Source organism: Hydractinia symbiolongicarpus, chromosome 5 (assembly GCF_029227915.1).
Source record: "Hydractinia symbiolongicarpus strain clone_291-10 chromosome 5, HSymV2.1, whole genome shotgun sequence".
Lineage (NCBI taxonomy): Eukaryota > Metazoa > Cnidaria > Hydrozoa > Anthoathecata > Hydractiniidae > Hydractinia > Hydractinia symbiolongicarpus.
The window spans coordinates 19,517,122-19,530,077 of NC_079879.1; the positions used below are offsets into that span (position 1 = coordinate 19,517,122).

Sequence of the window (12,956 nt, forward strand, 5' to 3'; positions counted from 1 at the left end):
CTTCGAACCCAAATTAAGAGTAACTAAATAGAACATTTGTGTAGGATGATTAGTTTTAAATCTCTTGCGCTAATTGCCATTAAATTAACCCCACGAGAATTATTTGCATTGGGTAGTGATTTTTACCGTGGACTCGCCTTATTGTTGACTGGAATTGTTGTCGTTTGAAACTTTATTATGCGCGGGAGTCTGTAGCGAGCCATGAAAACAACACATAAAACGGGACTGGACTGCTTTCACTTACTCATGCTAAAGTCTTATATCTGTCGGTTTATATATCTATTTAATAAAAAAGTTTTGATGTCGCGAATGCCATTGTGTGTTACAGCAAGTGTGCACAAGATGTTTCCTCAGCCCCTGTTAGCCGCCAAATTTTCGTTACTGTTTTAAAAACATTTTGATCCCACAAATTATTTTCAGTCTAATTCGTCACGCGCAGGCATTGTTAGAACTTTTAATGAATTCAAATAAATTAGGAGACGTCAATCTACACCCGATAATAGTATAAAACCTTAAACGATGTCTCCATGATATGAAACCCACCGGAAAAGATATCTCTTCATCAAGTTCTAGCATATTTTTTGCTGCCACGCAAATACCAGAGCCAATGAGCTTACCGCTGAAAAGTAAACAAATAAAGTCACGCGGGAATTCATCTATGGCATAGTCAAAGCAAATGCTTGTAAATGTAAATGCGCCTATCAAAATAACCGTTGTTTTATTCTGTCTAGCATAAAAGAATCCATATTTACCAAATTGGAGTTTGATCAAATTACACCTTGCTTTTTTTCTAGATTTTTTATAGTTTTATAGTTTATATAGTTAAAATTGAACTTTCATTTTTGTCGTTTTGTTTACCGCTACATCCAACGGCTACATTCTCCATAAACCGAGGTAAAAAGAAGAGGCGAATACAATTTACAAAGCGGCTATATAAACTCTAGCTATTTTAAAAAAATATCTGTTAAAAGCTGTGTATTTTAAAACTATGGTCGATGTTGGTGTTTGTTTATATTTTTATTATTCAAACACATATTTCCTGAAGGCTAAGAGGTTTAAGTGTCTTCTGACATCTATCGGCATCTCTTTACTTGTAAACATATCTAAATGCTTCAAGCGCGAGAAAACTGTATTCTTGGAAGGAAGTGGAAAAACATCAAATTGTGTCATAAAAAAATTGCTTAAAACATAATAATACATCGGTTGTTTTAGTACTGTTCATGGTGAAATGGATCTTTCTTCCAAGGCCCGTTTTATTAAAGGTTTCACCTTGCTTCCGCGGTTTGGGCTTTTATCAATTTTGTCTTTTTTTACGTGTAATTTATTGACACTTGTTGACTCAAATGGATATTAACCCAAATTAGAATTTTAATTTTAAATCGCCTTTCCACTTGACATTGTTGAATTCGTTTTACTCGTCGCTTCTTCAACCACAATACTTTTGTTCCATTTGAATTTTTTTCATTACAGTTCTGTATACTGAGCCCTGGCTGGGACAATTTTCCACAAGGCTTTGCTGTTGTTGTTATTGCTGCGTACGCTGTTGGCTGGGCGCTATGCGCTCAAAGTTGAAATAAGTGCTGCATGATATTCCTTACCAAACTTTTTTTTCATTTTTTATCTATATATACTTTTGGATATCTTTTGATATTGACTAAGTCTCTTTTTAATAAAATGCCATCAATTATTTTCTCAGAAAGTTCCAGAAAGACATTGCACAATTTTATTTTTTAAACAACAGCGCTATAGCCCCACATAATTAGTACATGTTGTTAAATCTATAAAGAGAATGTACCTGAGCACATACGCAGATCTGTTACCTTAAATGTAGAATGCTTAATGTTGAAAGCGTTGCTACTTTGTGTTTGTTTCTTGAAACACGAAAATCACAGCAAAACATTCAAGGTAATAATCTTGATTTAAATACTAAATAAGAAAATCTTTAGTTACCACTTTAAACTTGTTGCAATCAGCATATGGAAAATTCTTTAAAGTAAGGATTTCACTTAAAACGTGGAAAACCTTAAGCCTTGTTATAGTCTTCCCTCCTGCTAATCAAATAACTCTGTTATTAAGCCTCGTTTTCATGATTTCTGTGACGATGTTCTTGTGTACTGGGGAAAAAATATATGTCGAAAAGCTTAATTATTAATAAAATAAATAAACTCTCTTTTTCATAAGGACACAAAAATTCGAACCAGGTTGGTCATCATTCTCTATTGTTTCTTTAAATACAATCTCACAATGATATTCTAATAAAGCATACCGTATTGCTACGATTTTTGCCTCTTTTAAGAAACGCCCCCTACAAAGGGACGCTTATTTGAAACATAATGTAAATGTCGAGTTTCACCAACAAATACTCAAAAATGCCCGTGTGAAATATGGTAAGAAGATATGGTCTTAACTTTTAATATAAGTGGCGATAAGGATGTTCCTTCCTCCTTTAGAAATCAAAAAAATTAATAAACGCTTAAGACATTCTATTCGAAGCATTAGAGTATTCTTATAAAAGAACTAGTCGATAAAGCCCGTGGAAAATCCACTGAGGCAGGATAAAATTAAAAAATAAGCGTCATATGAACTTTGATGACGTCAGCAAACTATCTGCAAAAAAAAATTAGAACCTTGTTTTTACGTTGCCTCTATTGTGCGTAGTTTAAAGTGCTGATAAAGAAAATGTATGTAATCACGTGCTTTTGATAAATGGTTAATGAGATATAAAGTCAAAGTATGCTAATTTACAGAACAAATTTATAGGCGATGTTTTATAGACTTTATCAAAGAAATTTTATCCACTTTGCAAAAGTGACAGACAGACAGAACTGGCGTATTATTATAGAGATTGACGTTAACCCTATTCGGTCCAGGGTTTCTCGAACATACTATGACCGGGGGGGAGGGCGGAATCCGCCCCCCTCAATAACTTTTCATAGGATTGTTCACATTGAATCAAACTTGGCACACTTATAGTACGTCATAAAAGAAACAAAATGGCGGCAATAAATTTTTGCTTGCGTAAGCACATTTTCTGTGACGTCATCAGAAGCTTGAAAATTGTTAAAATCCCACTATCTACTTAAAATATAATTACTTTTGTGCTAGAGCGAATTTTTACATTCTGTTTGAAGTTTCTGAAAGCTAAATAAAAATTTTTTAATACATTTTCCGGATTTTACATGGATCGGATAAAAAATTGCCAAAAATTGCCCGAAAATCCGTTTTTTCCGATTTTCGGGTAAAATCCGACAAAATCGGGAAATCGGATTAGTCACGTGTCAAAATTATTCAAAATGATTCTTCTTGATGAAACAAAGTTGTGTTGCAAGTTTCAAGTTCTAAGGATAATCCTAACAGGAGTTATTATATTTTCCCCATTATAAGGATTTCATAGAGATTTTAGGGGTAGTTTCAAGTAATAGCCAATATCAAAGCCTCTGAAAGGTATGGGACCTAAATATTTAGCATGAGGGTGTCTAATAGATAAATGTTGAAACTCAGTAAGTATCATAGCCATAAAAGAAAGCAATCAGCAGTTATTAAAAAAAAACCGTCAGGGGGGGGAATCCGCCCCCGGACCGAATAGGGTTAAAGTAGGTTTATTTACGTCGCATAACATATTAGCCATGCATTTTTCGGCAACATCAAAGGAAAATGAGCACATCCACTTTGCCTGTCACGGACAGTCGGACACACTCTCCGTATTATTATATAGACTAGTCGATAAAGCCCGTGGAAAATTCAACTGAGGCAGGATAAAATTGAAAAATAAGCGTCATATGAATTTTGATGACGTCAGCAACTCATTTGCAAAGAAAATTAGAACCTTGTTTTTACGTTGTCTCTATTGTGCGGTGTTTAAAGCGCTGATCAAGAAAATGTATGTAATCACGTGCTTTTGATGAATGGTTAATGAGATATAAGGGTTTAAAAATTTTGCTGACGTCCAGTCCTTAATAAAAGTACAAAAAACTTTTCTTTTGAAATTTGTATACCCGTTGCCTTCATCTTATAGATCTTGAAACGCTGATCAAGAAAATGTATATCATCATGTACTTTTCACAAACGGTTACGGAAATATTGTAGTAAGTTTTTTTGATGACGTAATAAACCCGTGCATTCCGAAACGGATTTGCGGACCTAGGTTTGAAAAATTTACCCAAATTGGTCCCAGGTGGTCCCTAGTTACCCACGCGGTGAAAAAACATTGACGTCACCACCTTGTTTCTAAGTTATTTGGCCTTAAAGTTTTAATTGCACTGTAATGGCTTCATCAATTTATTATAGGATATTGACGTTAAAGTAGTGTTATTTACGTCGCGCCGTAACGTCAGAAAATTTAGCATATTAGACATAACTTTTCGGCGACATCAAAGGAAAATAAGCATATCCACTTTGCCTGTTACAAACAGACACAGTCTCTGTATTATTATAAGAGACTAGTCGATAAGGCCCGTGGAAAAATCCACTTAGGCCGAAGGACAATGGAAAAGTAGGTTGTTTTAGATTTTTTGCTGACGTCAGCAGTGCAATTACAAAAATATTTGGCGAAATTTAGTTTATTCGTTGCCTGTACTATGCAGATGTTAAAACGCCGACCAAGAAAATGTATATGATCATATCTTTTTGATAAGCAGTTAATGAGACATAAGGGTTTTAACATTTTGCTGATGTCAGCAATGGCCAGTCAAACCCCCCAAATTTTTTTTTTTAGAAATTTGTATACCTGCTGCCTTCATTGTATAGGTCTTGAAACGCTTATCAAGAAAATGCATAGGATCGCGTATTTTTGACAAACGGTTGCAGAGATATTAGGATTTGAAGGTTTTTCGATGACGTCATCAACCCGTCCATTCCGAAACGGATTCGGGGACCGAGGTTTGGGAAAATTACCCAAATTGGTCCTAGTTGGTCCCTAGTTACCCACGCGGTGAAAAATCATTGACGTCACCACCTCGTTTCCAAGTTATTTGGCCTCAAAGTTTTAGGTACACTGTAATGGCTTCATTAATTTAATATAGGATATTGACGTTAAAGTAGTGTTATTTTCGTCGCGTCGTAACGTTAGAAAATTTAACATATTAGACATGCATTTTTCGGCAACATCAAAGGAAAATGACGATGTCAACTTTGCCTGTCACAGACAGACGGACACACTTAGCGTATTATTATATAGACTAGTCGATAGGGCCCGTGGAGTAATCCACTTAGGCAGAACGACAATGGAAAAATAGGTTGTTTTAGATTATTTGCTGATGTCAGCAGTGCAAATACACAATAAATAAATTGAGAAACCTGTTTTCATGTTTCCTCCATTGTGTAGAGCTTACACAGCTGATCAAGAAAATGTATATAATCGTGTGGTTTTGATGAGCGATTAATGAAATGTAAGGGTTTTAAAAGTTTGCCGACGTCAGCAATGGCCCGTCAAAACCTAAAATTTTATTTTAGAAATTTGTATACATGTTGCCTTCATCGCATAGATCTTGAAACGCTGATCAAGAAAATGTATAGGATCATGTACTTTTGATAAATGGTTGCAGAGATATTAGGGTTTGAAGGTTTTTTCATGACGTCATCAACCCGCCCATTCCGAAACAGATTCGTGGACCCAGGTATGGGAAACTTACCCAAATTGGTCCCAGGTAGTCCCTAGTTACCCACGCAGGAGATGACGTCAGTTATTTCCACCCGTTTCCAAGTTATTTAGCCTTAAATTTAAAAGTGCAATGCAATGGCTTCACTAATCTTAATATACTTTCTTTGACGTCAATATTGCTCTAACGTCAAAGTTTGATAATCTACAGAACAAATTTATAGACGATGTTTTATAGACTTTATCAAGGAAATTTTATCGACTTTGCAAAAGTGACAGACAGACAGAACTGGCGTATTATTATATAGACTAGTCGATAAAGCCCGTGGAAAAATCCACTGCGGCAGGATAAAAATGGAAAAATAGGTTGCTTTAGATTTTTTGCTGACGTCAGCAGTGCATATACAAAAAGAAGATTGGTGAAATTTAGTCATTCGTTGTCTGTAATGTGGAGAGGTTGAAACGCTGATAAAAATAATGTATAGTATCGTATGTTTTTGACAAACGCCTAAGGAGATATAAGGGTTTAAAAATTTTGCTGACGTCATCAAAGTCCCTACTAAAAAATCCAAAAAAATTTCTTCATAAATTCGTACACCCGTTTCATCCATCGTAAAGATCTTGAAATGCTGATCAAGAAAATGTATAGGAACATGAACTTTTGACAAACGGTTGCAGAGATATTGGGGTTTGAAGGTTTTGTGATGACGTCAACAACCCGTCCATTCCGAAACGGATTCAAGGACCCAGGTTTGGGAAACTTACCCAAATTGGTCCCAGGTGGTCCCTAGTTACCCACGCGGTGAAAAATCATTGACGTCAGCACCTCGTTTCCAAGTTATTTGGCCTCAAAATTTTAAGTGCACTGTAACGGCTTCATTAATTTAATATAGGATATTGACGTTAAAGTAGTGTTATTGACCTCGCGCCGTAACGTCAGAAATTTAACATATTAGACATGCATTTTTCGGTTGCTTCAAAGAAAATTTCGGTAAGATCAAAGAAAAATGAACATATCCACTTTGCCTGTTACAGACACACGGAATTAGCGTATTATTATAGAGACTAGTCGATAAGGCCCGTGGAAAAATCCACTTAGGCAGGATAACAGAGAAAAACCGTCATTTAAATTTTGATGACGTCAGCAGAGACATGTCAAAACACAAAATGTTTTTTTTCAGAAATGTGTATGCCTGTTGCCTTCATCGTATAGATCTTGAAACGCTGAGCAAGAAAATGTATAGGATCGTGTATTTTTGACAAACGGTTGCAGAGATATTAGGATTTAAAGGTTTTTTAATGACGTCATCAACCCGTCCATTCCGAAACGGATTCGGGGACCCAGGTTTGGGAAAATTACCCAAATTGGTCCCAGGTGGTCCCTAGTTACCCACGCGGTGAAAAATCATTGACGTCACCACCTCGTTTCCAAGTTATTTGGCCTCAAAGTTTTAAGTGCACTGTAAAGGCTTCAATAATTTAATATAGGATATTGACGTTAAAGTAATATTATTGACGTCGCGCCGTAACGTCAGAAAATTTAACATATTGGATATGCATTTTTCGGCAACATCAAAGGAAAATGACGATATCAACTTTGCCTGTTACAGACACACGGAACTGGCTTATTAATATATAGATAAGCGTGTAAAACTTTAAACAACAAGAAGAAAAATGGTTTTTGCTTTTGTGAGTTTTATGTGAATAGTTCTAGTTTTGGTTATTAGTATATACTTTGTTATAAGACATTTAAACCGCAGGACTGCCTACTAATTATGGACTTTGAGATAACAGGTTCTGGTCAGTGTAACTTGGCCATTAGATAAGTTTTTACATGTTAAATAAAATATTTAGACGGTTGAGATAAATTTACCAGAATAAACAGAACAAATTTATCAGAATTTTTAAAAAATTTTTCAAATTATGCTTACAATTGCAAATCCGTCAACAACAGTCTAGCTATGTCCTATAAGTTCTCTCACATTATGTGCCTGTCCTTGAAACACACTATTCCGTGCGCCCGTAGCACGACGTTTTTTTTTAAACCGCATAAAGAGAGTCAGAATAAGTTTTTATTACAAACACACAAAACTTAACTTCTAAAAAAGAAAATTTGACAACGGAACGAATGATCTAAGCTACATGAGTCTCTCTAAATATACGAAAACAAGACACATGAAAACATCACAATAACTCCAACAAGTTTAGCATTGGCAACGAAAAAGTATCCATCATTCGTCGATTGTTCTGCAGCTTTATTGCATCCATCGCCAGTGCAGCAGTAACTCTGTAAAATAATAGCAAAAGAAAGAAAACTTAATTTTTTTATTTTTATGGTCACCAATAAACTAATTTAGAATATATACTTTTCAACCTATATGTACCTCTCTGTTCTCGGAGCTATTGATCGGTTGTATTTTGAAGATCTAGGTCTTAGAAAACTTAAACGTTGTTAGGAAAATAGAGGGGGTGTGGGGGAGGGTGTAATTATAGTAAAACAAATATTTGTAGTCTGTCACCTTGCAACTGTCAATTTTTATGTCAGGTACATTTTTTTTCATCTGATCTTCCTGAGTTTTGCAGAATGACGCACACATTCCGTCTAGAGTGCACATAAAAAATTCCCGTGTAGTTTTCTGAACGGTGCCCATTGCTGTCATAGAAGCAGTCATTTTTCCTCCCAAACATCTCATGTTTGTAACACCTTGGGGACAGTCAGAGAGTGTTTTGGTTGAGTTTGCGTTTGTGTTTTGATAGCACTGCAATGCATCTCCTAAAAGAAATGGGATTAAGAAAAGATTCCAACACAGTTGTTTAAAATTCTGTTGATGCTTCAGTTTTTGATAAAACTAGCTCCTCCACGGAAAGTGACTTATTGCAACAAACCCTTACGGTCACATGTTAAGCTAATTTCTTGACTCACTTTAATCATGTGACTTCTTTGCTGAAGCGTGAGTTTTTTACAGCGTTCGCCCTTGGTATTTTCTAACTCTGACTGACTGGTACATTGACTACAACGTGTTTTCAACAGATTATTGGCACGCTAAACGAAAATAGCGTGTTATGCATTCAAAATATTAATTTTTGGTCGCCTAATTTTAGACTAGAATTGCTAAATATATCTCCACATCAAAACTATTTTTCCTTAAAACAAGGCTAGAATTAAAAATTATTGTTTTCATTCTGTAAATGCTTCTGATCATGTGTTATCAACTTTGAGAATTGTTTTTTCTAAAGCACCTGATTGATCCATTTAAATGTTTTGTAAAAAGTATGTACGAAGGTTAGAATTAGAGTCGCAATTCTTCGGGCCGCATATCAGCTTCCTTTTTTAAAAAAATCTAAAGCCAGAATAATGTTCAAGAAAAAATAGAAACTCACCCATTTGGAAGAATGCAAGCACGAAGCATGCAACTAGAACTGTTTCCTGCATTTTCATGTTATTGTTTTTCCGGTCGGTTGCAAAGTGCAAATGAACTTTACAACTTCAAACAACGCCTTTTTTCTCGCTGACTAAATAAAATATTGGCTCATCGAGATCTTTATACAGGCAATTAAAACACAATTACCATAGTGCTCTCATTATGTTTACAAAAACTATGTGGAGTGTAAATCCGTACGGGTGTTCTCAATCTACTTAAAAGTTCTTCTTTCTTATCTAGTTATTAAAACAAATGTGTAGATAAAGTGATTTATTGAAAATTTTAAACAACCTTGTTTTCACTATTTATGAGTGCTAACGTTTTCAAAATTGTTTAAGTACGCAGAAATTTATAAAAGCAGACGTACCCCCTGTTTCTTAGAATCTATCATAACAAAGAGATCTATGCCTATATCTGGTTGTCTCCTAGAGATGTGGTAAAAATTTTAATCCATTACATCATTACTATTCTCTCCTTCGTTGTTTAAATTTCATTCAAAGTCACTCAGTTTATGTATTTCCTTGTTCAAACATAATTCAACAGCGAATAAAGTTATTTTAAGATGACATATGTCATCTACGTGTGTTTCTTTTTTCATACGAAATAAGTAGTAGTTACCGCACAGTGGCCAGAAAAATATTGGAAAATGTTTTAAGATTTTTAGGTTCTTGTTTGAACGTACGAAAACTAGAAAAAATTGACGAGTTGTGACCAGCTCCCATTGATACTTTTCTCAGCCAGCACAAGACGTCTATAAGACGTTTAAATTAAGTCTATTTTACGTTTTTGAAAAACACGTTAATGTTAGCCGTCTCCCAAGTCTCTTTTAGACGTCCAGTTATATCGCGTTTAGTTACGACGTCTAAAAGACGAATTTCCTTGGCTTTATCAATTTCGAACGAGACTTTTTTGTTCGATGTGCTGTGCTTAAACGGGGGACGGGGGTTTCACCTACATATATCTGTTTTTGTTGATTCAATTTTGAAATAAAAATTAAACACTGCACTGAATATAAACCTTATATTCTGTAGTTTAAATTTATTTTTGTAAAATATAAGTTCAAGGCTTATCTAAGAATACTTTATTAACTTTATTTTTGACCCCCTAATACACATTTTCAATGCTTTTGTGATTCAAGCGACGACAGCAGGGCTTTTAAAGAATCGACTGTACATTTTCGGTAGGTTTGTATGTAATTCTTATCGTGATATTCTGGGAGATTTTAAATAAATCTCTTTAGATTTGGACAGTTATATTTTTCGTTTTTAGTTTCTTGATTGAGATTTTATGTTGCACATAATATTCTATGCTCGTTGAATATTAGAAGAAATGTTTATTGGTTTAAGAATAAGAAGAATCTGTATTTGAGAAGTTAATGTGATGTCAATGTATGGGCAAGAATAAAATGAATGTAAAATGTTTATACCTTTGTTATATTTATTGCGATCATTCTTTGACTCCACTCTTAACTTAGCTATTTTTTTCGTACACAATCCATGTTACTTGTGACATCTTAACATTTTGTTATAAAAAGGTTCTTAAAAAGTTATGTTGTACAACTAGTTTCTTCATTTTTTTTATTATCCTGTATACAAACCATTTTAAAGACTACATTATTCCTAATTTATTTTAATTTTTGGCGTATTTTTTAAAGAAAACTATGGTTATTTTTTATATAAAGAATATTCGTATTTGTCTACAACATGCTTAAAAACATGTTAGGAACAGGTTATGTTTTAACGTCTAAAAGGCGCATTCTATGACGTTTAAAACGTTCACTGCAAAACATCTTTAAACGTTTAACAAAGACGTCTATTAAATGTCTAAATCTAGTCTATTTTGTCCGACTTTTAGACGTCTTAAGTACGTCTGTTAGAAGACGTTTGAAAAACGTTTAATCAAGATGCCTAGCAAACGTCTTTTAGTCGACATCTAACAGACGTCTTCCAAAAGACATGTTAAAAGCGGACACAATAGACCAGACTTACACGTTCAGAAAATGACGCATTTTTGACTATCTCCCGTACTGAGAATTACGATATATTGTCTACTTGTTGCAGTATAGCGTGCGCTATATTAGCCCTTCCCAATTCAAGGACATAAAATAAGTAACATTATTCGAGGGTCATTGATGATCAGCTCAAAAGAACTTCAAGCATAAAAAATATATACCCTAAACATATTTTGTAAATAAAATGTTGTTTGCAATTAATACTGGAATTTAATTTTGTTAATGTTTTCAAGATTAGATAAAATAATCATTTTACATGAGAATTGCTAAATTCTATCTTACAAGCTAAAAAAGTAAGATTTTAATATCTTTCAAGATCTTTCATAACATCCTTCTAAATTCACCATTCACAGAAACTTTATTGCTACGTCAGCAAATTTAACTGTGACAATAGCTATTCTTATATCCAACTGCAAATTCAGGAAAATATTATTTATTGATTTTAGCCTTATTCTCTTGTTTCTATGGGAACGAGAAACTTAATTTTATAAATTATTCATTTTAGGAATCCTGCATTTCTTATTTATTATGAAATTATTTAATATTTTTTGTTGTTTTTTCTTCGGATTTTATTAATCTATATTTCAAATAACAATTCATTATATTGCCTTGTGCATGTTCTTCTTTTTAAAATTTGAGGAATCCTGGAGTTTAAACTGAACTAATATAACGAAGTTTCGGTAGCTTGCCCCTCGTAATGCTAACTGTGAAACTCATTTTTGTTATTCGAAGCTCTTGTGAAATAAAATTACAGAACTTAAGTTTGCATTACAAACATTATCACATAGTAATATCAATATTGTTTTTACTTTTTGTTTTTACTTTCCGTCGTCATCATTAATTTTAAATGTTTGTGTCTCAATAGCTTTTTAAAAGATTTACTGAAAATCCAACAACAGTTTTTCAGTTGAGCACAACTCCAATCGTAAATGTAACCATAAAGTCTGTGCCACAAGAAAAAGTGAATTCAACAGCATGTGACTTCACTATTTAATCATCATCTGAATTCATTTCAAAATCAGATAAAAACGAGAAAATGTCATGGACCTCAACACCGACTTGTTCCAGCAAATCACAACTTACAGACAATAAAATTAGTACAACCACGGTTTACAAATTGACAATCATATCAAACATCACAAAAATATTTAAAAAATAAATAAATAAAAAAATTAAAAAAATAAATATATATGGAATTGAACTTCTGAAACATTTTCCACTTTTGAAAGTTTTTCCACTTTCTTTTGTGATTTTCTCGACTTTCGAAGTCTTCCTTCTATATTTGATATATACACTAGTTTTACTTGCTTTTGTAGGAAGCAGTGTGCCATTTCCCAATTCAAGACATTTAAAAAAGTTTCACAAAGAGGTGGTATCAAATCAAAATAATTCTGGACGATACGAACAACGTTAAAGAAGAAGAATATGTTGTCCATGGGCAGAAAATGTATACCATTAAATGTAATTCGCCAAAATTTTTTTTAAAAATAGGTATATATAAGAGATAGCGTTGTAAAGATGAAGTGAAATTTCTTGGTAAGAGCAGACCACTCAAAGTTAATGAATAGTGGGTATATGTTTACAGTCTGAAATCTCTAGCACAGCATCAAAATATTGTTAACAGATGAAGAGTATATATTGCATATATACTGTAAAGTACAAAAAAATATAAGTCACTTAGTGCTTAGTCTTTAGTAGACACCTCGATCCTTTACATTCTCTAACAATACGAGACTGGACTAGAGTTGACTAGAGTTTCTCTTTTAGTTATAAGCTAGCTGTAAGCTATATTGCTATATACTGCTTTTTTAATAAAAGAAGCTAGCTAGCCACAACAGTTATTACATTTTGGCTGTTGCAATGAAAAAAATAAACGAAAACAAGGAAATGGAAGAGTTTTTTTATATTACTTAATCCTTTGGGTAGT

At 33.7% G+C, this 12,956-nt stretch overlaps 1 protein-coding gene across 1 annotated transcript; it reads right to left on the reverse strand.

The window, feature by feature from the left end:
* Positions 1-7,487: 7,487 nt before the first annotated feature.
* On the reverse strand, positions 7,488-9,124 carry LOC130646291 (uncharacterized). Its single transcript, XM_057452466.1, has 3 exons — positions 8,978-9,124; positions 8,116-8,369; positions 7,488-7,883 (listed from the first exon to the last, which is right to left on the reverse strand). The coding sequence occupies exons 1-3, from the start codon at positions 9,033-9,035 to the stop codon at positions 7,749-7,751; spliced, it is 447 nt and encodes a 148-aa protein (XP_057308449.1). The 5' UTR covers positions 9,036-9,124; the 3' UTR covers positions 7,488-7,748.
* Positions 9,125-12,956: the final 3,832 nt, after the last annotated feature.